The sequence below is a fragment of the Trachemys scripta genome, chromosome 2 (genome assembly GCF_013100865.1).
Source record: "Trachemys scripta elegans isolate TJP31775 chromosome 2, CAS_Tse_1.0, whole genome shotgun sequence".
NCBI classification, from domain to species: domain Eukaryota; kingdom Metazoa; phylum Chordata; order Testudines; family Emydidae; genus Trachemys; species Trachemys scripta.
The window spans coordinates 166,860,859-166,888,636 of record NC_048299.1 but is presented as its reverse complement, the minus strand read 5'-3'; the positions used below and the strand labels follow the sequence as shown (position 1 = coordinate 166,888,636).

At 43.3% G+C, this 27,778-nt stretch overlaps 2 protein-coding genes across 2 annotated transcripts in view; one reads left to right on the top strand and one right to left on the bottom strand.

The window, feature by feature from the left end:
• The window catches only part of SLC22A23 (solute carrier family 22 member 23), a 180,629-nt gene extending 169,429 nt beyond the window's left edge, over window positions 1-11,200 (top strand). The window contains exon 10 of the mRNA XM_034762240.1: window positions 6,851-11,200. Coding sequence (XP_034618131.1) covers window positions 6,851-7,199 — 349 coding nt within the window. The 3' untranslated portion in view covers window positions 7,200-11,200. The remainder of the gene's footprint in view (window positions 1-6,850) is intronic.
• Window positions 11,201-15,629: 4,429 nt separating this feature from the next.
• PSMG4 (proteasome assembly chaperone 4) lies at window positions 15,630-23,581 on the bottom strand. The gene is made up of 3 exons (XM_034762239.1): window positions 23,322-23,581; window positions 19,974-20,049; window positions 15,630-16,199 (listed from the first exon to the last, which is right to left on the bottom strand). The coding sequence occupies exons 1-3, from the start codon at window positions 23,499-23,501 to the stop codon at window positions 16,078-16,080; spliced, it is 378 nt and encodes a 125-aa protein (XP_034618130.1). The 5' UTR covers window positions 23,502-23,581; the 3' UTR covers window positions 15,630-16,077.
• Window positions 23,582-27,778: the final 4,197 nt, after the last annotated feature.

The window sequence follows — 27,778 nt, the reverse complement described above, 5'->3', positions numbered from 1 at the left end:
TATTTTACTATTGTTTATGTTAAACTCTTACTAGTAACGTGTTCTGGTGATGTTTAAAACTCTAGTAGACCAGGAAAAGTTCTAAAATATATGAATAGGGAAACCTTTAAAGACTACAAATTTTGAACCAGACTCTTTCAACATTTACACCATTGAAGATTACAAGAGCAGTTTTACAGTCTTATAAATGACCCTCTTGTACTGTTCTCTTATTAGCTTACATAAATGTGAGCAAAGCCTACTCTCTAGTGGTAACACAGAGAATGGCAGAAGTCAAATACAGTAGCTGCTTTCTTAAGATCTGGTATGATGTAATATAATCTTCGGAGGATATAAATTAATTAAGACTGAAAAAGCCACATGAGAAAGCTATTTTACAAATTGAGAAATTGAGGAAGAGGTTTGATTTGTCCAAGGTGTTGCAGTGTGTCCATTTCAGATGCCCAAACCACAGCTTGAAACACTAGGCTGTAGTCGATTAATATTCAATGGGTTAGAGAAAATTGAAACAAAAAACTGCACCGTCACATCTTAGGAAACTTCTTGAGTGAGGAAGAACAATATCTAGGAATCTAGCACCCCAGAAAAGTTCTAAATCCTGCCCGTTGTCATACCACGCATGAGAAAGAAAAGTGAACTATAGAAGTGTGCTGCACTTTGAAACACAGTTGTTTCATTGCTTCACTCATGTGCGTCTATTGTACAAATGTTGAATTGTCATTATTTTATATTATAAAAAAAATTCAGCAAAAGATAAATAGTATAGTGTTTTCAAGCATTAATAGTGCTCCCTGATTTTGTTTCTAGTATACATAGTGCAACCTACAGTGAGAGAATATCTCTCTGACTTCAACTACAGTGCTACCTGACACACAATGAACATAAAATTGTGCCTTCTTCCTTAGTTTTCCTTATGATGCATTTAAATGCCTTTAAAATCCAGGTGAGCATTTTTTTTCCAGTCTTTGAGGTACAATATTGAATAGATGAGGGGTTCTCAAACTGGGGGTCATGACCCCTCCGGGGGTTGCAAGGTGGTTCTGTGGGGGTCACAAGCTGTCAGCCTTGAGCCCACATTAAATTAAATTTTAATTAACCCCCTTGTTTTTAATTTTTTTTTTGGGGGGGGGGATATGTCTCACTCAGAGACTTCCTGTGTGAAAGGGGTCACCAATACAAAGAAAGTTTGAGAACCACTGATTCTGTGGGCCTGATTCCCCATTGCCCTGCCCCTAGCGTAGTCCTGTGCACCAGTACAAAATGAGCATATCATGCTGCTGTAGTAGAACTTTACACCCTCTTTGCACTAATGTAAATGACTGAACAATGTGCAGGGCAAAGGAGAATCAGCCCTTTGTCACAATTGCACCAATTTGGGACATGATCCTGCTAGTACGTCTGCATTTGAATACCTAGTCCTGTGGGACTGCCCATGCAAGTATAAATTCATAAAGTTACTTAAGTGTGACGGGGATTTAATTGCAGAAACAATAGACTTAGGTGGGTTTTAATTTTTCAGTGAAAAGTTAGCTAAAGCTTAATGCCAGATCCCAAAATTTCTACTGCCATCACAAAATCCAGTAAACCCTGCAAAAATCCAGTTTCTTCTGTAAAACCTGGGGAAACCACCCTTTGTCTCTGTGAAATGAAAGCTAGATAATTAAACATTGCAGGGAGGGATTGCTTTGCTCTTGTCTGCTGGTCTGAGCAGCACATTTTTGATGTCCTACACTTGCTGCACTTAATCAGCCAAGCTGTAAATCAATGGATACTGAAAAGATCAGGGATATGGGGATTAGCTTTTGAGCAAGATGGCTGGTGGTCAGAGAAAATCTAGAAGTCAGATTTATAGTGCTGGGTTTGATTTATATCATACTGTATAACCTATATAATGGTAATAAAAAGTATAGCAGTGCAGATTACCACCGAATTTGAAGTTTTAGTTGTGTGGAAAAGGGAGGAAATTGAGCAACGGCAGAACTGGAACATGTTGACTCACAGGAAAGTACTGTCTGTGCACCAAGGAAGCAGAATTTAAATGTAATGGGGCAGTATGCAGGTTTCAGGCCTTGAAAGGGTACCACAGAGAGTGTTATGGGTCCTGAGATCATCATGCTGCTGCAGTAGTGGAGTCCCACAGACACGGAAGCTGTGGCTGACAGGTGACTGAGTTCTGTGCTAAGAATGAGGGTGAGGGAGCACAGCAGAGAAAAGTGCAAAAGAAAATTGGAGGTACTGGGAAACCTGCTCCTGGGTCTCAAGGCAGGGGACAGATGAGCCCTATCCAGTAGTCTGAGGGAGAACTTAAAGTTGTTGTTGCTGCATTGAGCACCCATTGTAAGGTGAAACCAGTCCTGGGAACAACTGCTGAGGGTCAAAGCTGCTGTTAGAGGCCTTGGCTACACTGGCGCTGTGCAGCGCTGCAACTTGCTGTGCTCAGGGGTGTGAAAAAACACCCCCCTGAGCGCAGTGAGTACAGTGCTGTAAAGCTCCAGTGTAATCAGCACCTGCAGTGCTGCACGCTCGCTCGCAGTGCTGCAAGCTATTCCCCTCGGACAGGTGGAGTACTCGTGCTTTGCAGCGCTGCTGCCCGAGTGTAGCCAAGGCCAGAGAAAAGTGCCTGAGGGAATCCATCTGCATCTGGAACAGCCATTCTACCCAGACTGTAGGGCTGGAATTTTCAAATGGGCCTAAGGGGTTTGTTCTGATTTGCAGACATGCTGAGCATTCACAGCTGCACTTGAAGTCAGTGGGAGCTGTGCTTTGAAGATATGAAGTGCTGTGTAAGGATAATTACTCTGAAAGATCAGGTCCTAAGTGTCTCAGATTGAGCAACCAAAATTAGTGTATACTTTTTATCTTAATCTCTCTACATAGGTGGCAGCCCCCCTATCAGCTCTCCCTCCTCCCCCAGTGCCTCCTACCCGCTGGGCAGCCCTACCCAATCAGCACCTCCCAAAGCTTCCTGCCCACTGCAGTCAGCTGTTTCATGGCATACAGGAGGCTCTGGTGGGGAGGGAGCGGAACTGGGCAGGCAGAGGTGGAGCGGGAGGTGGGAAGAGGTGAGGCAGGAAGAGATGTGGTGGGGGTGGGGCCTTGAGGGAAGGGGTGGAGTGGGGACAGGGCCTGGGGCAGAGCAGAGAGTCCAGCACCCCCCAGCACATTGGAAAGTTGGCACCTGTGTTTCTCTGTGCCATAATTCCCCGTCACTAAAATGAGGATAATGACCCACCCCACCTCACAAGGGTGTTCTGATTTATTTTCACAACATTTAATGTTTGTGGAGCCCTCAGATAGCCTTGTGATGAGCGCTATAAAAAAGCCCATGAGGAAATTTAAAATGGTCTTCAGAGCTGGGTTTGAATAGGGAGGAGTGGCCCATACACTGAACAGTGAGGCGAAAACAAAATTTTGAAGAACTGCTCATTCAGTGAGCACTATCATTCTGTGCACTGAGTGAGGCAGGGGTCCTATGAAAACAATAAAATGTGATCATGTAATTCATGACTGTAACCTAATGATTACACAAAAAGGGACCGAATTAAGGTTGCCCAGGTACCTTTAATTCTGATATTTCCTAACTTCTGAGTTTTTGACTTTGCAACCTAAATAGGGTTTATTTTACGGTGTTTTTTTGTGTGTAATCTAAGGTGTGTAATAACTTCTACACCAAAGACTTAAGTCGAGTTATATTAGGTCAACTTACAGCCATGGGTGCATGTCTAAACTACTCTCCTTTGATCAGTGGTGCACGTCCCCACCAGAAGCACTTCCACCGACCTAAGAGGGGCAGTGTGGGGAGCTGAGAGCCTGGTCTCTCTGCTCTACTGGTAACTCCTTGCTGGAAGCCTGGCTGCCCCACAGGCTCCTGGGCTCCCAGCAGACTGCTCCCCACCCCGGCTCCCTGTTCCCTGCCGGGAGTGTGGTCCATCTGCCCAGGGCTTCTCGCCCCAGCTCCCAGGCTGGAGAGCTGGGCTCTAGCTGGAGCTGTGAAATTGACAAGAGAGCTAACAGACAAAGTAAGTAATGCAGTGTCTACAGACACTGTCTCCCCCTAACTACATTGACATAAGCGCTATGCCTCTCATGGAGGTGGAGTTATTATGTCAGTGTAGTAGGGCACTTAGGCATGGTCTACACTGAGTGGGGGGGAGGATTTATCTAAGTTACGCAACTTCAGCTACATGGATAACATAGCTGAAGTTGATGTACTTAGATCTACTTACTGTGGTGTCTTCACTGCAGTAAGTTGACCGCTGCTGCTCTCCCGTCGACTCCGCCTGCGCCTCTCACCCTGGTGGAGTACCGGAGTTGATGGGAGAGCGCTGGGTGGCCGATTTATCATGTCTAGACTAGACTGGATCGATCACTGCCCGTCGATCCAGCGGATAATGTAGACAAGCCCTTACATCAGCGGGATAAAGCTGTAGTGTAGACACTGACATAATTAAGTCGACAGAAGCTGCCTTATGTCAATCTAAAAGTGTAGTGTAGACCAGGTCTAAGTATATGCCAGTGTTCGTTATACTTTAATGAATTATTTATAACAATGGTTTTGCTTAATAAATGTACCTCTTTGTAATCTCAAAACATTTCAGAAATGTTAATTAACGTTCACAACACCCTTGGTAGGTATTATCTCTGTTTCAGATAACTTTGCTCTGCCTCAACTTCCCTACGTGACTCGCCCAAAATCTCACAGTCACGAACAACTCTTGATTTCCCGTCCCGTTCTGACCACTAGACAGTGATCTTCAAAAAAAAAAAAAATCTATATTTTCTGACTGTCCACGTATTTGCCTCCAACAGCACAACGTTTTATAGAAGAGGGATTTCAGAACCTAGTATTTCTTATAGCAGATCAAATCTAATATCGTGTCTCCATCAGTGGCCCATATAAAATACTGCAGAGGCAGCAAAAGCCCTCCCCTACACTCAATAATGCACCTGTTATTTGTTACTGGGCTTTCTTTGGTCTTGTCTAAACTAGAGATATTTATCATGCTAAGGGAAGTGTGATTTCTGTAGCATGATTGGACATGTCTACATGGGGAAAATTTCTAGAGTTGTTTACACACACAAGTTGTACCACTTGAATTATAATGGGTACAGCCTCACCACCCCACCCCCTTCTTGTGGACAAAGGTATGCTGGTATAAAGGTATTTTTTTTATAGTAGATTTCAAACTGCTTTACAAAGGAGGTCACTATAGAGTCATAGACTTATGGCCCGAAGGGACCATCAAATCATCTTGATTGACCTGCACATTACAAGCCGTTAACCCCACCCAGTTGTCACTACAATGAGCTGAATAACCTGCATTAGACTGAATTATTCCTGCCCTCCAGATACTATTGTGTGCCATAGGCAGAGAATAGAAGGACTGAGGTGCGTCAATGCCTGAGGCTCCTGCAATGGCAGGGAATTGATTTGGTGAGATACCATTATCCCCATTGTACAGATGAGGAGACTGAGACATGGAGAAGTTAAGTGAAGTTCCCAAAATCACCCAGCAGGCCAGTGGCAAAACCCGGAATTGACTCTTCCCATGTGGGATTGGGAATAAACAATCCTAGAGTAAAGCAATTTATAGCCGTATAACTGCATCCCTGCTAGGAGCTGTACCTGTAGAACTATTTCAGTAAACAGTCACCCCCCTAACAAAACCAGTACCATAACTGTGTGTAATCAGGCCTGTTTTTAAAATAATTTAGAGCCATAGTGTGGACTAAGTATAGACTGGCCTGACCCACTTTTAATGAAACGCTGTCAAGATCACATTGGACTCTGGTTCTGTAAAAGCAGGGCAGACTGCCTTAAATCATCTAATCTGGTCTACATGATGGCTCTAATAGGGTTAAAACCAGTTAGAAAATTTCCCCAGCACAGAGATGCCCATTGTGACCACGCACAACAATGCTTCAGGTACTTGACGTGTGTGAAATACGGCGTGGATTAGACTTGCTTTTTCAGTAGGGCCAAGCGTTAGTTTAGGCTGAACCATTTCAGCCTGCATCAGGTTAGTGACAGTGTGGGCAGCACTGAATCTGTTCAGACTGAAGCCATTCAAGTAGTCCCCCTACCCCTGTCCCACAGTGCACAGGAGACCTTTCAGAATCTGCTGGAATCCATCATTGCTGGAAGCTGTGCTGGGAATTGCGGCTCAGGTACCTGGAGAGCATTGCAAGTGAGACAGTTTATAACAGCTCTGGGGTGAGCCTGGGCCAAAGGAGCAACAGTTCAAACGTAAACGTGAACATGGACACACTAAGGGTATGTCTATACTACCCGCCGGATCGGCGGGCAGCAATCAATCCAATGGGGGTTGATTTATCGTGTCTAGTCTAGACGTGATAAATTGACCCCCAAGGCTCTCCTGTACTCCACTGCCACGAGAGGCGCAGGCAGAGTCAACGGGGGAGCAGCAGTCGACTCACCACAGTGAAGACACCGTGGTGAGTATGTCTAAGTACGTCGACTTCAGCTACGTTATTCACATAGCTGAAGTTGCGTAACTTAGATGGATCCCGCGCCTCCCCACTCTCCCCCACCCCCATGTAGCCTAGGCCTGAGCCATCTGCACTTCATGCAGGGCAGTTCAGTTAGGAATGGATCAGGTGGCTGGTATAGGCACAGTGGTCATGTTTTGAGAATGAGGATGTAAGCTTTGCTGACCTCTGCAGGGTAATGTCCTCATTTTACATACTGCTCCGCTCTTTGTGAAGTAACTTTGATTCCAGAAAATAAACCAAAAGGAAAGTTTTCAATCTTTCGCTGAAGTGTTTTTTGTTTTATTTCAAATACATAGCTGCTATATTCTGTATGTGTTGAGACTGTTTGTCTTTGTAGGGGAGGTGGACTCGGACTTGTCCTGGCCAGTGCAGGCTTTGGTATGCTGACTGCACCTATAATGGAGCTTCATAACCAGAAAGGCTACTTTCTGCACCATGTGATCTTTGCCTGCTGTACGCTCATTTGCATCATCTGTATTCTTCTCTTGCCGGAGAGCAAGAACCAAAACCTGCCTGAGAACATCCCAGACGGCGAACACTACACCAGGAAGCCCCTCCTACCACACAAGAAAGGGGAGCAGCCCCTGCTTCTGACAAACTCTGAACTCAAGGATTATTCTGGCCTCCACGATTCGTCAGCTGTGGGCGACGGGGTGTCCGAGAATACCACTGCCAATGGGATGTAACTGGGCAGATTTTTTTATTTTATTTTATTTTATTGGGAGAAGGCGCACTTTGGGTGGGGGCATTTTGCACGGGTTTGCAGACCAGTGATGGAACAGATGGATACATGGGGGAATTCAGCTCTGCTGCTAAAGCCACTTATTGTAGGAATCTTCAACTGGTGTACAAATTACTTTTGAAAAGGTTATGGGGGGAAATAACACATCTGAGAAAAGAACTGGACGGAGATAACCCTTCCAAACTTTCTTTTCCTGGAATTAAATGTTTATATTTATTTTGATTATCATTTTAAAGAAGCACTTTACTCCCTTTTCATTGATCACATGAATGAAGCCATCTTATTTCAAGAGGTGCAGCCATTCCAAAAAAGAAATGGTGTGATGTTTTTTGTTTGTTTTTGTGTTTTGTTAAAGGAAAGAGGTATCTCTGCTGCAAAGCTGAATCTACTGAAACTTAGGCTAGAACAACATTAGTTCTGCCTGTCTAGAAAGTCAAATCCCCCAGGTTGCCTGCTCTGTTTGTACAAACAACAAAAAACCTGTTGTGAGTCAAACTCTGGCTGCATTTTATTTAGCGTAAATTAGGTTTTGATAGTGTCCCCATATGTATTTAAAAGTTATTTTCTAAATTAGAGTTGTTTTTTTACTGTAGTTAAAGCAGTCAGCAAAATACTACACAAACTAGCTTAGTTTTTCAATCAGGATCAGCCTTCTACATTTTAAATATCACATTCAGCTCTTTTAGAGATTTCCAGCAAGTGATTAATAATAATATAAACAACTGAAATGAGTTGACCACCAGTGGTAAAATTAGGTTTACCAAGAATGGTGTTAACTAACAGGAGGTTCAATATCTGTATCCTAGTGTTCCAGAGAATATTTTTGGTTAAAGGAGACAAAATGTAGGAGTATTGGCTACAATCTGAAATGCTTGCTCCAAAAGGGAGTTTAGCTGAAATTTCCACTAGTACAAGAACTGTGACATTGCATGCCCTAACTGTTTAAAGCCTGTTCTTATTTAAATTTATTTTATTAGAATAAAAGGGAATGAATTGATTATTTGAATAAATACTGAAGATGGGGGGGGGAGAAAGGGCTGTTTAAAATGTTACTTAAATAGAGGTCAAGAGGGCACTCTCTATGAAATGGGTCATCTTTAATTATACGTTTTTAAAACCTCCTGTCCAAGCCAGAATTGTGATTACTATATATTTTGCTGTCTCCTGTTTGCTATTTCTGACCCAAGAATTTACAATGAACTGCCACCTTAATCCCACCAAAAATGTGCTCTTGTAGACTCTCTCTTAAAAAAAAAAAAAAAAAAAAATACTATAGGATCACTTGTTTGATTAAAGTAATTTAAAATGCCTCTGCTTAGTAAAGTAAGAAGCAAATCTTTCATTTATTGCAAAGATGGCTACTTGATAATAGCCAGGTGAGTCCCCAAGCCAGCAACAGATTTGCATTGTTGTGTGAATGTCTTACGGATCTAGTTAATACAAGAACATTCTGAGCTTAAAAGCTTTTTTGCATCATTAACAATCCCCCCACCGCTACCTTCCTTACCTTATTCACTCCGGCCATGCATTTTTGATTTGCCCAGTGGTACAGCCATTTAAATGAACAGAGCAGCAGGATATGTAATGTTGTATTGAGCATCCATATGATTGCCACTTTGTTTGATGGACATCTTGCATTCATAGGCATGGAAAGGCTAATCTGCACTTTCCTCTTCTTCCCTAGCCATTCTTTTGCTCTATATATTGTCTGTTAACTACTGTACCTACTACTTACATCCTCCATTAGGCTGCCTTTGTCCTCTTGTAACCCACACAAAATCAGCAAGACTGTGAGTACTGTAGTAAGCTACACAGCCGCAGATGCTGATGAGTGCAAGAGGACGAGCAGGCCTGGAGAAGTGACAAAGATTGTTGTGGCTGGAAAATCAATGTTGTCCTAAAGCTGCTACCTTTTGTACAGAGGATGTGGACATTTAGGTTCTTTTTGAGCCACGTAAGAAACACTGGACCAGCTGATGGTAATTTTGCCTGGAGTTACGCTATTGTTTTCACCTTAGTTAGACTTGCTGTGACAGCAACAGACCAATTTTTCTTACACTCTCTAAACATCTCTAGTTACTGTACGGTTTGAAAGTGGCCACCTCTCCTTCGTTTTGTTCTGCGTTCAGATTTTTGCAGTCTGCATTCACCTCGAAAATAAGGCCTTTCGGTTTGTGCAGTATTCATGTGCCAAATTTGTGTAATACCTTTTGCCTTTTATATGAAGCTTGTTACAAGCCACATATCAGGAAAAGTGGGTTTATATCAAAATCTAGAAAGTAAAACAAATAATAATCCAGGGAGGGGGGCCTTGACACAGGAGACCAATAGAGAGAGCAGAGGATTGTTTGAAATCGGGCATGCACACAGACTCAGAGCTGTTACGCAGCACCTTGCAATCCATATACCATAGAACCGCTTTTTAGTTCATGGTCTCTGTGCAAATATACTCAGGCTACAGTACAAATCATGTACTTTCACAAGCCTATTAGACGGATTGCATTTAGCACTGTTATGGTCCTGGTGTGTCATCGCTGTTGTCCACAGCACTTTATAGTTTCCTATTCTGGTGTTTGCTCTTTCATTACAAACAGTCCCAGGAAAAAGAACTGTTTAAACATATCAGCCTATTTATATAAGAAATAAATACATTAGGTGACAGGCGCACTTGGCAATTTTTGTGAAATTTACCTTTGTATTTTGTTTTTTAATTTGCCTGAGATGAGGCATTTGGTACTAGTCCTTTGAAATGAGGTCCCAACACCTATGGTTTGCTTGGCTCAGTCATGGCCAAAACATTAAGTAATAGTCTGTCTCGGCAGCTCTGTTATAGCTCATTTGAGAGGATGAAAGCCTGTTTTTTAAAAAGATATTACACTCCACTAAAGCTGATGGCTATCTGAGGCTGGAAAGTTTCTGGGGAGAGACAGACAGGTACTAAATGATACAGCAGGGCAGGAGGCTATAAACAAGCATCAGTTTCCTACTGTGTTCTGTCCGGTTCTTTGTACAGTTGGTTACTGTGGCAGTTTTTTAACAACTGTCTGTCAAGCCATAAGCGTCTCAATCCTGGTTCTCCACAGCGCAAAGGAAACATTTTTCTCAGATGACTACTGTTCCCAGCCAATGCAACAAGGAAAGCATTCAAAGCTTTGCTGTCCATTTAGGCCCATTTCTTTCCATAAGCCCTCAGTTATTCTAGCCCACTAGTGGGGTTTTTAGTTACCATTTAAGGGACATGTTTTGTTTTTTGTTTTTAGAATTTTTCAACAGAATGTGAAAATGGCATTACACTTGATCATTTTATGGGGTGTTTTTTTCAGCAATGTTTCTGTTGCCAAACACACTGAAAATAGATAAGATGAGGAAAAGCATGTAATCTTTGCCACTTTTGAAAACTGTTGTTTTGGTTAAGCAGGGTTTTTTGGTTTTGTTTCGGTTTTGCTTTGTTTTAACATGGAAGTATTTTTCTTAAATGATGCCACTTCCTGGAGCCAAATGCTAAAGATCACCAAATTGGAAGCAGAAGTGCCATTAAATGAACTCTGTGAATGTCAAGTCAAATTGCAGCTGTAGCTAGCACATAAAGACAACGCTTAAGTGCGGGTTGATCTCCCACACTTTAACTTAAAAAAAAAAAAATTAATCCTCATTTTAATTGTATTGTGTGAAATGTCTTGGGAAAGGAGTACAGTGTGTTTATGTCTAGTGGGTGAGACTTCCCTCCCTCCCCTCAGTTTCTGATGAAGTTTTATTAAAGAATCGTGTTACTGTATGTTTTGATCATGAGTAGTCTGGTGGTGCTTATTCATAGCACAAGCTTAAATCAAGTACTGAAAACAGTCTTACAAGCTAAATGTCTGCATGATGTTACATCTGTTGTACCTACTGAAAAACTTTGTATGTAAATGTACAGAAATAAAAAGGTGTTGCCCCATTAGCATACTTCCTTTTGAATGTCTTTCTTGCCTTCAGTGCGATGAGTGTTCAAGCTGTGCTTTCAAAAATAACCCCAGCTACTGAAGAAGTTTAATGAAATTTTTAAAACCTCCCATAACAGCACTAACCCTTTTTATTTAAAAAACCAAAAAAAATACAGATTCTCTAACTAAGGGTACTTCAGCCACCAGTTGCCGCCTTAAGGTTGTCCTTCAAGGAAGAGGATATGTTGCAGCTGAAGCAGTTCTGCTGCTCAACTACAAGTTCCATTTGCATTAGACTCAGCATGATCCATGGGCCTGGGACTCAGAAGACCAAGATTCTATTTCTGATTCGCTGCGCAACCTCAGGCAAGTCATTTCACTCATCTGTGCCTGTTTCTCCTCCCTCCCTTCGTCTGTCTTGTCTGTTTAGACCAGGGGTTGGCAACCTTTCAGAAGTGCTGTGCCAAGTCTTCATTTATTCACTCTAATTTAAGGTTTCATGTGCCAGTAATACATTTGAATGGTTTTAGGTCTCTTTCTGTAAGTCTATAATATCTAATAAACTATTGTTGTATGTAAAGTAAATAAGATTTTTTAAATGTTTAAGAAGCTTTATTTAAAATTAAATTTAAAATGCAGAGCCCCCCGGACCGATGGCCAGGACCCGGGCAGCGTGAGTGCCACTGAAAATCAGCTCGCGTGCCGCAGGTTGCCTATCCCTGGTTAAGACTGTAAGCTCTTCAGGACAGAGGACTCTCTCTTACTATCTCTTTGCACAGTGCCTCTATGCTCTACTGTAATCTTACTATTGCTAATCAAATTGATCTATTCTGGGTTCTAGAGTCCATGTGGAAGGAACCTTGAAAAGAAGATTGCCAAACAGTGTTGACTTGAGTTGGGGATAGACAAAGCATCCTTTTACAATAGGTTATTTCTGGGATCTAGCTGTATATAGTAAGCAACATTTTCTGCCTTCATAATTTTAGACAAGTCTTGATCCAAAAGGAGCCCAACCTAGGTTGTTCTCCCCACTCCTACTGAATTTGGCTAAAATAGGAAGGCAATAATGTTTACCTTAATTGGCTACTAACCCAGAGGTCAGGCCAGCTGACTGTGTGTGTCTGTCTCTTGAGATGTCATCCAGTGCCTTAGTCAAACCTGAGAAGACAGCTGGCTTTAGGAAGATGAAGACCACATACAGTTTGACAGCTTTGGCGTTAGTATCACTGACATATGCTATAAGGCTTGGGGAACCTTGATTGGTGATTGCATTTTCACCTAACTATTGATGCATGCATTCATTCACCCTGATTTCACAGAGGCTGGGAGCTGCTGCTTTCACATCAGGAAAGCTGATTTAGTACTTTTCATTTAGTTTTCCAATGCCTATATTGCCTGATTCCCTCAGTATATTATTGCCATTTCCTGGCAAGGAAAACGGCAACTCATCCTTTTCACTTGCCTGAGGCAAGTGAGGTTGACACCATGACCCAAATTGTCATGAATGTTCTGCTAAGTGAAACTGAGACAGTTTACATGTAGAATCATGCTGCATTTATGTAGCATTAGGGTCATATTTATCCCTTCCCCCAATAGGACCGGAGAAAAAGGAGCCTTGTCACATCTGTTGTGCCTGCTGCACAAGACCCAGGGACAATCGCAGTCTCTGCACTTGTAGGAACACAAGGACAGCTCTCTGCAGGGCCACACGTTGCTCCAGAGAGGGTGGGGTGGTCCAACCTTCCTCAACTAGCCAGGGAGCACCTTGCACTATCCAAAGGGATGCTTCAGCATCCATGCTCCTACCTGAACCCGGGGGGGGGAGAAGGCGAGGGTGCGCTAAGAAGGGACAGTACCACATGAGAGAGAATCTCTGAGCTCCCCTGGGGCAGTGCTGGCTCCATACAATGCCACTGTGAGGCAGTATACGCCAGTGGTTAGGGCACAGGACTGGGAGTCAGGAGATGTGGGTTCTGTTCCTGGCTTTGACACTGACCTGCTGGCTGACATCTTGCAAATCATTTCATCCCTCTGACCTTTTGTCTTGTCTATTGAAGATTTTTAAGGTCTGAGGAACAGGCTGTCTGTGATTGTGTGTGTGTATAGTGCCATGGGTCCTACACTCAGTTGGGGCCACAAGGTGGTGCTACTGTCATACAATTAGGTAAATCATATTGACTCCAACTCTGGCTAATTATCATAATTTAACCATTAGAGTATATGCTCCTGAGCAGAATTCACATGCTGTGTAGCCAGCAAAACAATGCTTGATGAAGTTGGAGTTTGAACTGTTCTGTCTAAAATGCATTGCTGAGAGAAACAGGTGGTGAATGGTGACCAGGGAATGAGACCACCTAGCATAGCGCATACATACACAACAGGAGAGTTAAGGCTGCCGATCTGAACTCCGTTTCCAAGATTGTCAATAAAATCTCAACCTTTAGCTCTGAATTACCAGTTTTGGGGTTTTTACGCAAGTGTTACTCACATGACTCATACTTAGCTTGTGATTCACTGTAATCTCCAGATCCCTTTCCTAGGCAGTCATTTCCCATTTTGTATGTGTGCAACTGATTGGTCCTTCCTAAGTGGAGTACTTTGCATTTGTCCTCATTGAATTTCATCCTCTTTACTTCAGACTATTTCTCTAGTTTGTCCAGATCATTTTGAATTCTAATCCTATCCTCCAAAGCCCTTGCAACCCCTCCCAGTTTGGTATTGTCCACAACCTTTATAAGTTTACTCTTGAAGCCATTATCTAAATCACTGATGAAATATTGAACAGAAGTTGACCACCCCACTCAATATGTCCTTCCAGCTAGACTGTGAGCCACTCATAACTACGCTCTGGGAATAGTTTTCCAAGCAGTTATACACCCACCTTATAGTAGCTCCAGCTAGGCTGTATTTCCCTAGTTTGTTTATGAAAAGGTCATGTGAGACAGTATCAAAAGTCTTACTAAAATCAAGATATACCACATCTACCACTTCCCCCCCCATCCACAAGGCTTGTTACCTTGTCAAAGAAAGCTATTAGGGTGGTTTGACGTAATTTGTTCTCAATGCAGTTACTTATCACCTTATTATCTTGTAGGTGTTTGCAAATTGATTACTTGTTCCATTATCTTTCCAGATACTGAAGTTAAGATGACTGGTCTGTAATTCCCGGGGTTCAACCGAGGCCAGGTGAAAGTAGAGGTGTTGGTCCTTACCTTTATACTCTTATTGTAGAAACAGGGGCTGGCAACAGATATTATGTATTATAATTTATTTATCAAAACAACGCAGAGCAGAGACTAGATGTAACCAGAGGCTGAAGTTGCATTCTCGAAAGAAGCATTATTTGCTATATCTACTTTTTAACTAGTGACCATGAAGCCATAAGAAACTAGGCTGAGATGGCTTTTCTGGAGCCAGCCAGCTTCTTTGTTTCCAGTGAGCTACTCTAGCAGCATTAATAATATTTTATACTTACAGTGGAGACTTTCCATGCCCTCCAGTGTGAGGTCTGTTACTTTACAGATGGGGAAACAGGTTATGCAACTTCCTCACTGTCACAGAGCAAGTCAGGGGTTGGAGGAAAATAGAATTCGTGTCTCCTGACCTTTAGTGCCCTCCTGTTTAATCGTGAGACAATTCTGCCTTTGTGCTACTAGAACTTAAACCCTCAGGCTTTTTTAGATAAGATTCTCATACACTATTTCAGAAAACTCCCTTTTAATAATAATAGCTTGCACATGTATAGCATCTTTCACTTAAGGATCTGAAACTGTTATTTAAGCTTTGAGAAATAACATAAGCCCCTGAGGGCTCAGTGAAGGGAAAGAGGAAAATATCCTAATTTCCAGTCCATTCAGCCTATTAACAACAATCACTGGGAATAAAGACTCCTCTCTACAGGCACCAGGTTTCTACTGGTCCCTTACAAATGCCTGTGTAGAGTTACTTATTCCAGTGCCCTTAATCTCAAACTACCCCCCTGTATTTTCCTCTGTTTAGCTCTTCCCTTTTGAAGGGTATTACTCTGAAGAGTGTAAAAGTGGTAGTGGGGTGGTCCATGGCTATTGTGTCTAACTGATTTCTTCATCAAATGTGCTTAATTTACATGTAAGATAGGCCTCTGTACCTACCAGCCCAACCAACTCCGCCTAGACTGAAAGTGCTTTCCTGCACCTGCATTATCAGCAGTAATCGTAACAGTTTTATAATCCAAACTATGCCTTTAGTTAATCTGTTGATGGAACAAGCTGGAACAGAATCCTGCAAACTGTGTTGGTGCTGCACGACTAACAGGAAAACATCACTAGCAGCAGCAGCCAAGACTGGTTACATAGTGCATATATATACTGAGTAAGAAAGCACACTTTAGGACCAAACATTTTTTTTCCTTTTCAGTGGAAAATTCCTTCCCCTTTGGAAAACAAATTCCTGCCATTCTCCCACCATGAAAGTGACATCAATGTACTTCCTTTTATTTAATTTGCTGATTTTTCACAACAGCATGCCAGGCTTTCACAGAAGCATTAGAAGAGATTTGTTTTCTCTTGCTCTAATTATGATACATAGTATGTTACCTGTGCAACTAAAATCCAGAGACCATCCCCTGATTACAATTTCCAGGTAGGTCAAGCTCCATGCATACACAAGTTTACAATATCTTGCTTAACTCACAACATTCCTCCCCATATCCCACAGACCCCGTCTCTAACACAGCAGAGGAATTCAAAAAATGTATTTCTTTCAAACTTTAAGTTCTATTCAAGTTTGGTCCAAACAATTTTGTAAAAACAACACAAAGTTCCCAAATATTAACTCAATGTCTGTCAATATGGAAACCCAGTCACAGTTTATTTCTTTAAAAAAAAAAAAAAAAAAAAAGTAGCTTACAATGATGCAAAGTTAGAATTTCTCTGGAAAAGCCATCATTTCTTCCTTGATTCTGTTCTCTATGTGTAATATGAAACTGCTATCTGTATTCTGAAGATTGTAGCTGACGAAGATCTGCTTTTTGGTCTTCCTGGCTAAAATACAAAACAAAGAACAGTCATATATTACTTGTTCCAATATTAGTGCTGGTAGTAATCAAACATTTTATGGAGAGAAATAAGGCAAGTTTCCCATACCACAATACAAATACACTGACCTGGAGGAACCACCTCTAAAGTAGTAGTATAACTAACTTGCCTACTCAGTCTGGCTTATTGGCTAAAAACCTTAGATAGCAGTCACTGATGAGTGCTGGGTGTCAGATGTGTCACTTAAATTAGGGCAGGGGAGGGCCACATTGGGGTTGTGCAACTGTATGGGGGACTGGGTAGGGAAGGCTGTGCCTCCCCAAACAGCCTGGCCCCTGCCCCCTATCCAACCCCTCCCACTGCCCCCCTCAGAATCCCTGACCCATCCAACCTGCCCGCTCTCGGGACCCCCGCCCCCTATCCAACCCCCACTTCCTGTCCCGACTGCCCCGACTGCCCCGACCCCTATCCACAACTCTGCCCCCTGACAGCCCCCCTGGGACTCCCACTCCCTATCCAACCACCCACCGCTCATTGTCCCCTGACCACCCCTGTCCGCCCCCCCTGCTCCCTGTCCTCTGACAGGCCCCCCAGGACTCCCACTCCCAACCCTCCCTGTTCCCCATCCCCTGACTGCCCCCAGGACCTCCCGCTCCCTTACCAGAAGCAGGAGCTCACAGCTGCAAAACCCAGCCAGAGGCAGCTGCGCTGTCCATGGGAAGCGGCGGGCCAGAGCGCAGCCCGCATGGCAGCATGGCTGTGGGGAAGGGGAGACAGCAGGGGAGGGGCTGGGTTCTAGGCTCCCCGGCCGGGAGCTCAGGGGCCGGGCAGGACGGTCCTGCGGGCCAGATGTAGCCCATGGGCCGTAGTTTGCCCACGGCTGGGTTAGGGCCTGATTCAAAGTTCACAGTAGTTAATGGAAAGGCTCCCACTGGCTTTGGATCAGGCTCTTAAAGATAATGTAGTTCAAGATAAATTACAGGTTATACTGGACTCCTTACCAGATTACACAAACTAAACTGAAGAGAGAACTTGTGTTCAAAGATGCTTTAAGGAGGAAGGGATAGAATTAAGTAATTAGACATTCAAAAAAGCCTAGTAGAAAAATTCTAGGATAATCTAATGATAAAGTAGATACCATATTACCTGATCTATGTACATTATATAAAAGTTATTTTCCATGACAGACCTAACAGTGGTGGCAAAAAAATAAATCAGTCAATCCCCAGACAGTGGAAAGATGGCTCTCAATGATCAGCAGGTGAATGGATGACATGGAAAAAAAAGTTACAGTATAGAAAATAGACTCCCTAGTTTTGATAAAATAATATCTAGGCACTCATACAACGCCATCTTTAACGATCAACTTCCTCTTGGCTCAGTGAGAAGAGGGAGCCCCATGAACTGCTTCTGAAATTGATTCATTTTCCTTTTAACAATTCGCACAATAACGTTAATGGGATGTGGCTTGTTGCGCTAATATGCTACAACTTGAAAAACAAGCATCTCTGCCTTGGTATTGGCCCCTGCGGTACAAAGGCTCATTTTATCATCAATGCTTAAAAATTCTCACATTGAATAACTGCAGTACTAATTCTAAACTGAAAGTTAATTAATTGCCACACCACTTTAACCAACAGACTGAGTTCTGAATTCCTTCTGCACCATGTCTGGCCTTAGTCGTCTGGAGGAGACATGAAATGGAGTTTCCAACGCTTGTGAATGCTACTGGTCCCTTGCGAGAGTAGGGATGTTAACCCCCGTGTCCTGGTCGAAACTCCAGCAGAGCAGTTAGATCCTGCCCCCATCTAAACTGTCCTGCAGAGTCAACTGGATATATGCGCTGCTCATTATATTCCCTTGAAATGAGAAGAGAAGGGGGGAATTTGTACCCAAAATACTACAATGATCTCTGATGTTACTCTGCCTCCTCATCCCCTCAGAGGGGTTAGATCTGCAACTTTAAAGAACGGGAAGGGTTTTGTGCCACTCAAGCTAGTGAAACATAGGCCCAGATCCTCAAAGGTATGTAGGTACCTAACTCCCCTTGAAATGAATGAGTTCAGTGCCTAAATCCCTTTGAGGATCAGAGCAGTAGTTTGACACCTGGCTGATCCATAACCACACAGAGCAGATGTCATTCCACACATCCCACCTGCTCTCCTTTAGCCTAGACAGCGTGACTAGCTCTTGAGCTGTACTGAGCAAGCAAGTCCTTCTACACAGCGGAAACGCTGGTTAACCAGCGATGAGATCCACAGCATCCTGATTCACAATCTCAACATTGCAATAGGCTTGGAGAAGAAAAGCTCCTGTAGGATTGGGAGAGGGCACAAACGTGGAGGAGAGTTGCTGCTCCCCGGCTCATGGACATACCACGGCTGTTCTACTTGTGCTCTCATCTATAACGTAGGTAGAGGGGAGCATTCAGTTAAGGGTTTCATTTTCTGGACTACAGCACTGTTCTAAGCTATTAGACAGATGCCCCATTCCACCCCAGAGGCGGCTTCATTTCACTGGTGGGTGAGGAGATTCCTGTGTGCATATGTCCATTTCCTTAAATCTGCAATCTGGGCCAATAATTTCTAGAGTGCTTTGGGATCTTTCTGGCTGAAGAGAGCTGTAGGATGTAAAGTAGCTTTTATTTATGCATGCACAATTCTGCACATATTTGTGCAAGCATCGGTGTTTGCATCTGCAGAGTGCAGGCACCTGCACGTTAAGCTGTCAGGCATTAGAATTTGTATTGAAGCAATGAAAGATATTTAAAAGTGCATATGCAAGTGTGGGGGGGCGGGGGGAGAGGGAGTGGATAGGGAGAGGCCTACCTTGAAAGTTTATTCCTGTCCTATATTAATCACTCAACAAAGCATGGGGATTACTGAAATGCAAAGCCCTCATTCTATTTGTTATCAATAATGTCCCTCAGCAGCAGTGCCAGGAGATTCCTAGGATAACACTCCTATTGCCAGCAATGAAACCAAGTGCTTTTTGCCTTTCAAACTCTGTAGTAAAGTAGAGCCTCAGTTACAAACTGACTGGTCAACCACACACCTCATTTGGAACAGGACGTACGCAATCAGGGAACAACAAAGATGGGGGGAAAAAAACAAACAGTACTTTGTTAAACTACTAAAACAGTTAAGGGAAAGTTTAAAAAAAGATTTGCAAGGTAAGGAAACTGTTTCTGTGCTTGTTTCATTTAAATTAAGATGGTTAAAAGTAGCATTTTTCTTCTGCATAGTGAAGTTTCAAAGCTGTATTAAGACAATGTTCAGTTGTAAACTTTTGAAAAAACGACCGTAATGTTTTGTTCAGAGTTATGAACATTTCAGGATTACAAACAACCTCCATTCCCGCTGTGTTTGTAACTGAGGTTCTACTGCAGATATATAGAGGTAGAGAACAGTAGCACTGACTCAGTAAAGTATTTAAGCACATGCCTAACTTTAAGCAGGTGAGCAGTAGAAATGTGAAAAGTTAGGCATGAAGAATCCAAAGCCATTAAGAATAAAAGCTTTTCCTCAAGAACGATTCACACTAATGCTTTGCTTTAACACAATGCACGCTTCAAGCATGGTCAGCCAATATTTAAGCTCATGTCTACATGAGACAAATGTACGTCTCTTGTTGAGAAGTCAGGCAACATAACTTGTGGTGACAACAAAGCTGCTTCATTGCCAAAGATGCGAGGTGAGAGCAAAAACAACCAAAGAATTTAAAAAGGATTCCCAAAAGTACAAGTGTGTTATAAAATCTCTGAACCATTCAAGAACGCACCTAGTCGCTGGGCTAGAGAATTTGAGGTGGTGTCAGAGGCATCTCCCAGGAGTGATGTAGACACTGGAATGGAGTCCTGAAAAGAAAGCAAAGAATCAATTGTTTATTCTCTACTAAAATTAGCTATTTTTTCCCCGATGAGATGGCTGCATATAAGAAGTCACAACAATAATCACTTTTTCTGTTTTGGGTTTAAAGAAAGAGGACTTACCTTTCCTACAATCATTTGAGTACTTGTGTGCTACCATGTCACGGTGAACTCCAACATGTAAAAAAACCCCAAAACAACCCAATCACAGTGTCCTTTACATTATATAAAGATGGTGGAGGAGAGTTTCCAAAAGTACCAGGAGCACTTGCAATGAATCTGTAATTATACTGACTTGTATTCCCAAATCCCTGAGGCACTTTTGAAAATCTCCCCTGGTGTCTACAATTTTTTATGCAGTGTATCCATTAAAATAGTCTTTAATTACCCACACCAATACTATTTCACAAAGAATACCATATATAGTTTTTCCTATATAGTTTTTAAAAAAGAAAAATTCCATAACCTGGAAATACTTGAGTAGACACCACCTAAATATCCTGTCCCATACAAGAATCCAATTCTGCAACCCTTGTTCATGCTGAGAAGTAAACAATTGAGTATTACTTATTGAGGAGTGCACAACTGGGCCCTCACTGAGGCATGGACTCCTATGAAGCCTATGTTGCTGAACAAACACTGCCTTATAGAAGAACAGGAGTACTTGTGGCACCTTAGAGACTAACAAATTTATTAGAGCATAAGCTTTCGTGGACTACAGTCCACGAAAACTTTATGTGCTGGACACATTTTGAAGTGTGTGTACCACTGTGCATGGTCTGGCTATGTCTATACTGCAATGAGACACCTAGAGCTGGCCTGTGTCAGCTAACTTGAGCTCGGGCTGTGAGGCTGTTTAACTGCAGTATAAACCTACCCTACGAGGCAAGTTTCCTACACAGTCCTGCCCCATTCAATGTGTGCTATATTGGCAGTAAGTGACGAAGGGCTCCTAACACAATGGAGTCTTGGTGCATACCTGGAGCTCCTAGAAGCTACCGCAATCCAAATAACAACGCACAGCCATAGACTTTAAGGCCAGATGGCCTGAGCATGTGGGCAAGACCCACCTGGGAAAGAATTCACTGTAGTAACTCAGAACCCTCCTCATCTAGTGTCCCATCTCTGGCTGTAGGAGACATTTTTGAAATAATCAATTAATTCAATCCCCATTTACTCCCTTATCAAAGAGGTATGGCTCCTTACTATGCAGTAAATAAGATGTACTCTTCCACAGACCTGTCTCATTCAATGCACAGATCTTGAATACACTAAAAAAAATTACTACACAGTCAAAATTGTCATGCAGGCACAGCCTGCTATGTCCCCCTTTGAAATACTGGCAAATTGTTGTCAAATATATTGCAATTGTCAAAATCTACTACAGATGAGCAAAGTGCAATTTTCAAAGGCTTACGCTGAGCCAAATCATCCAGCCAATTTGCATCAAAATACCTGCAGCACAGATCAACTGAATAGAGCACTAAAATGGGAGTCAGGAGACCTGGATTCTAATCCTGGCTCTGCCCACTATCCTGATGCAAGACGTTGGGTTGTTGTCTCTCTTCAATTCTGTGCCTCAGTTTTCCCCATCCATAAAATGGGGATAATACTTTCTCCTGTTACGCACTGTGAGATCTACAGAGGAAAAATTGTCTCATGCAATACCCACTGAGTCTTTCCATTGACTTCTGTAGTTTGACCAGTTCCTCTAAGGGTTAAGAGTAGCAGCCGTGTTAGTCTGTATCCACAAAAAGAACAGGAGTACTTGTGGCACATTAGAGACTAACAAATTTATTAGAGCATAAGCTTTCGTGGACTACAGCCCACTTCTTCGGATGCATATAGAATGGAACATATATTGAGGAGATATATATACACACATACAGAGAGCATATCCAAAGAAGTGGGCTGTAGTCCACGAAAGCTTATGCTCTAATAAATTTGTTAGTCTCTAAGGTGCCACAAGTACTCCTGTTCTTTCTAAGGGTTAAGTATCATGATAACACTTGAAGACACTTTTCTGTCAAATTTTACCCATTTCTCTGCCAAATTACATACTTATACCTTCCATCTATTTGACAAAATGCTGCAATGAAAGGAAATATTACCCCTCCCTCCTACATAAACTCTTTTAGTTCTCAAAAGCTGCTCAACTGTTCATCCTAAAATTTCAACTCTTGAGAGGGAAGTTCAGCAAAAGTATAAATGCCAGAAAAGATGTTCAAATGGAAACTCTTGGGTAGTGTGTAGACTAGAAAAATAAATAGTGGGTAACATTTTCAAAAGCATTTAATCACGTAGGAGCCTACATCCCATTATTAAAAGTAAGTCTAATTGAAAGTAATGGAATTTAAGCTCCTCAATAGGTGCTTTTGAAAATTTTACCCAGGCCTTGGTCTACACCTAAAACTTAGGGCTGGGTTATCTAAAGTTAGGTTGGCTTGGCTTAATTACAATGCACAGAGCTTGCAGGCCTAGGTACCGCCTCTCAGAAAGGTAGATTTCATACAGCCACATAAGAACCCCTTATATTGCTGTATAAGTGCCTATGCTACAGCTGTTTTAGGTGGGAAATGTTTAAACACTGGAGGGGAAGGGAGGGGGCTGCCTACCCTCTCCCCCCGCCCCCCAGCAGCTCTTGCTACAGCCCTAGTTGTGTCCACATTGTGTGACCAAGTTAGGTCAATCTAACCCGCAGTGTAGACACAGCTAGGTCAATCATGCTTGGATGAATTCTTCTGCAGACCTAGTTGCTGCCGCTGGAAGGCTACAGGGATGGCCATTCCCCTTCCCTCACTCTCACTGCAGCTAGCACTTACGCTACAGCAGCACGGCTTTGCCGCTGGGGCCTAGCCAGCCCCCACTGTGCAACTTCGCACCTCCAGCCGGGTCGGCATCTGTAGAACTGCATTAACCCGCCCCATCCTAGGCCACCCCCTAGACTGGCCAGGCCCCGTTCACACGATGTCAAAGGGGATCAAGCCTGTTTACACGAGGGCTTAAAACGTGGCAGCCGCTAAAACCCTCTTTGCAAACATCTTCCTAGTGGGATCGGGCCCGCGGGCCACCTGCCAGCACCGTGAGGCGCGGGGAAGGGGCTCTGTGCCCCAGGCGCTGAGCGCGGTGCGAACGCCCCGGCGGGGGGAGGGGGCGCAGCCCGGGGCAGCAGGGGCAGGAAGGCGGGTGAGTGGGGAGCACGGGGGGGGGGGCTCTGCCGCTAGCTCCGTGTAGCGAGCCGAGGGGGGCCCGGCACTCACGTGGGGGCTGCACATGGCCACGGCCAGGCTGCGGAGCGCGGGCTCCGCCCCCACCCACAGGAAGAGCGAGTCCCGCAGCCGCATGGCGTGGAAGTGCACGAGCTGCTCGCCCGCGCGCCCGCAGAAATCGTGCAGGGAGATCCCGGCCGGGGCGGCCTCCGCCTGCTGCTGCGGCTCCATCCGTCTCGCGCCCGGCCTAGCACCCGGCCTGGCCTGCCATTGCCAGGCCAGAGCAAACGATCCCCGAGCGCAGCGCAGGCCTGACCCGCGTCTCGCTTGCCGCGCCCAGCGGCGGTGGGCAGGGGGCTAAACCCGTCCCTCCCCCCGCTCCAGGGCTCCTCCCCCCGACCTGCCCTGTCCCTCCGGGTTGTTCCCAGCTACCCCCTGCCTGCCCCGCCTTATTCCTGCTCTCAGCCTTCACCCCAGCTCCTGTCCCTGCAGCCCCCGGGTGCCCCTGAGCCGGCGTTGGGTGAAGCTGGGGGTGCTCAGGGCCGCTAAAGCCTGGCTGCCCCTACCCTCCCTGGGGGCCTTCTGCTGCAACCCCCACTTCTCCTTTAGGGCGTCGGCTTTGGCCCGAACTGGAGATGAGCCTAGGGGACTGAGGGGCCCCGTATTGTACCCGACCTATGGGGGGTGGACATTTAAAGGCAGTGCTCCCCAGTCCAAGCCTTGTTACTTCTACATTCAGGCAGGATCTAGCTAAGGCTTAGGGCCATGCCGCAGGCCCCCGCTGGAGGCACTAGCTCAGCTTTCTTTTCATGGTTGTGAAATGGCGAAACTTGAAAATGTGACCCCTGCAGCTGTTGTCTGCCTGAGTCAGCAGAAAACCTGATGCAATAGCTCAAAAATATTAACTGCCCCATGCATCTCATTGGTGTGTGTGAGGGGGGGTGTTTAACTCCAAGACCCACTGCTCTGGAGAACCCGTAAATTCTATCCATCATTGGATTTTGTGTGTGGTGAGAAGCATGTGGTGGCCAAACTCACACACCCCCTCCCCGGAAGACAGATGCCTGCTGCTCCAGTGCAGGGGTAGGCTCCTATTGCCACTCCTGAGATGAGAGGTTGGGAGGAGAAAAGAACTCACAGCCACTCCAAGCGGGGGCTGGACCACTGAAGGTCCCATCTCATAGTGTGCCTAGGGCCCTGTATTGTCTAAATTGAGTCATCCCCTCAGGATGCTTCTGTAGATAACAGCAAATATACAGCACTCTTTATCCATAGATCTCAAAGCACTTTACAAGGGATAGTAAGCATTATTATATCCACTTTACAGATGGGGAAAGTGAGGCCTAGAGAGTTTACAGGCTTGCTTTGAAGAGTTGCTACACCACCACAACTGTATTCTAAGTCAATTGTAGGTGCTCTGCACCTTTGAGAATCAGTTTTTTTTTTATTCAGGAGCCTTCGTATGGATTTAAGAGCCTAACAAGGTATCCAAGTTTGAAAATGTTACCTCTTGTCTTCTATAGAAAGATTGTTCTGTCCACTACTCTAGGCTTGGAACACACAAAGTTACTATGTACACAGGAAATATTGAAAGACAAAGACAAAGATGTTTTGTTTTTATCCAATGGAGAATTGTGAAAGTGTGATTGTGGAAATAATCAAGTAGCCATCACTACACACTCGCTTCAGTACAGGAGAAGTAGGATTTGATAGGCTGGGGGAAAGCCGACAGGTGCGGAGGAGCATGTGGTTTGGATAGAGTCATCCCTTAGGGGAGGATCTACAAATGGAGATTCTCTATGTCCTAGTAAAGAGGAGAGTATGGAAGATGATAAAATACAGGTAGGATCTGATGTGAAACAGTCAAATGAAAAAAAGTCTCATTCAATTACAACATGTGAAGGGAGACAGCTAAAAAGTGACAACCTTTTAAAGTGCTTAAATATCAATGCAAATCTAAATAATAAGATGGGTGAACTAGAGTGTCTCGTATTAAAGGAGGATATTAATATAATAGGCATCACAGAAACTCGGTGGAATGAGTATAATCAATGGGACACAATAATACCAGGGTACAAAATATATCGGAAGGACAGAACAGGCCATGCTGGTAGGGGAGTAGCACTATATGTGAAAGAAAGCATAGAATCAAATGAAGTAAAAATCTTAAATGAACCAAATTGTACCATAAAATCTCTATGGATAGTAATTCCATGCTCGAATAATAAGAATATAAAGTAGGGATATATTACCGACCACCTGACCAGGATGGTGATAGTGACTGTGAAATGCTCAGGGAGATTAGAAAGGCTATTAAAATAAAAAACTCAATAATAGTGGGGGATTTCAACAATCCCCATATTGACTGAGTACATATTACCTTAGGACAGGATGCAGAGATAAAGTTTCTTGACACCTTAAATGACTGCTTCCTGGAGCTTCATGGAACCCACAAGAGGAGAGGCAATTCTTGATTTAGTCCTAAGTGGAGCACAGGATCTGGTCCAAGAGGTGAATAGAGCTGGACTGCTTGGTAATAGTGACCATAATATAATTAAATTTAACATCCCTGTGGCGGGGGAAACACCACAGAGGCCCAACTTGTAACATTTAATTTCAGAAAGGGGAACTACACAAGAAATGAGGCAGTTAGTTAAACAGAAATTAAAAGGTACAGCGCCAAAAGTGAAATCCCTGCAAGCTGCATGGAAACTTTTTTAAGACACCGTAATAGAGGCTCAACTTCAATGTATACCCCGAATTAAAAAAACATAGAGAACCAAAAAAGAGCCACTGTGGCTAAACAACAAAATAAGAGAAGCAGTGAGAGGTAAAAAGGCATCCTTTAAAAAGTGGAAGTTAAAGCCTAGTGAGGAAAATAGGAGCATAAACTCTTTCAAATGAAGTGTAAAAATATAATTAGGAAGGCCAAAAAAGAATTTGAAGAACAGCTAGCCAAAGATTCAAAAAGTAATAGCAAAAAAAAATTTAAGTACATCAGAAGCAGAAAGTCTGCTAAACAACCAGCAGAGCCACTGGACGATTGAGATGCTAAAGGAGCACTCAAGGTCGATAAGGCCATTGCGGAGAAACTAAATGAATTCTGTGCATTGGTCTTCACGGTTGAGAGGATGTGAGGGAGATTCCCAAACCTGAGCCATTCTTTTTAGGTGACAAATCTGAGGAACTGACCCAGATTGAGGTGTCATTAGAGGAGGTTTTGGAACAAATTGATAAACTAAACAGTAATAAGTCACCAGGACCAGATAGTATTCACACAAGAGTTGTGAAGGAACTCAAATGTGAAATTGCAGGACTACTAACCATAGTCTGTAACCTATAATTTAAATCAGCTTCTGTACCAAATGACTGGAGGATAGCAAATGTGATGCCAATTTTTAAAAAGGGCTCCAGAGGTGACCCCAGCAATTATAGGCTGGTAAACCTGACTTTAGTCCCAGGCAAACTGGTTGAAACGATAGTAAAGAACAGAATTGTCAGACACATAGATGAACATAATTTGTTGGGGAAGAATCAACATGGTTTTTGTAAAGGCAAATCATGACTCACCAATCTACTAGAACTCTTTGAGGAGGTCAACAAGCATGTGAACAAGGATATAGCATATTTAGTGGATATAGCATATTTAGATTTTCAGAAAGGCTTTGACAAGGTCCCTCACCAAAGGCTCTTAAGCAAAGTAAGCAGTTGTGGGATAAGAGGGAAGGTCCTCTCATGGATTGGTAACTTGTTAAAAGACAGAAAACAAAGGGTAGGAATAAATGGTCAGTTTTCAGAATGGAGAGAGGGAAATAGTGGTGTCCCCCACGGGTCTGTACTGGTTCCAATCCTATTCAACATATTCATAAATGATCTGGAAAAAGGGGTAAACAGTGAGGTGGTACAATTTGCAGATGATACAAAACTACTCAAGATAGTTAAGGCAGACTGCAATGAACTACAAAATGATCTCTCAAAACTGGGTGACTGGGCAACAAAATGGCAGATGAAATTCAATGTTGATAAATGCAAAGTAATGTACATTGGAAAACATAATCCCAACTATACATATAAAATGATGGGATCTAAATTAGCTTTTACCACTCAAAGAGTCATTGTGGATAGTTCTCTGAAAACATCCACTCAATGTGCAGCAGTAGTCAAAAAAGCTAACAGAATGTTGGGAATCATTAAGAAAGTGATAGATAATAAGACAGAAAATAGCATATTGCCTCTATAGAAATCCATGGTACGCCCACATCTACTGCGTGCAGATGTGGGTGCCACATCTCAAAAAAGATATATTGGAATTGGAAAGGGGCAACAAAAATTATTAAGGGCATGGAACGGCTGCCATATGAGGAGAGATTAATAAGACTGGGACTTTTCAGCTTGGAAAAGAGATGACTAAGGGGAGATATGATAGAGGTCTATAAAATCATGACTGGTGGGGAGAAAGTAAATAAGGAAGTATTATTTACTCCTTCTCATAACACAAGAACAAGGAG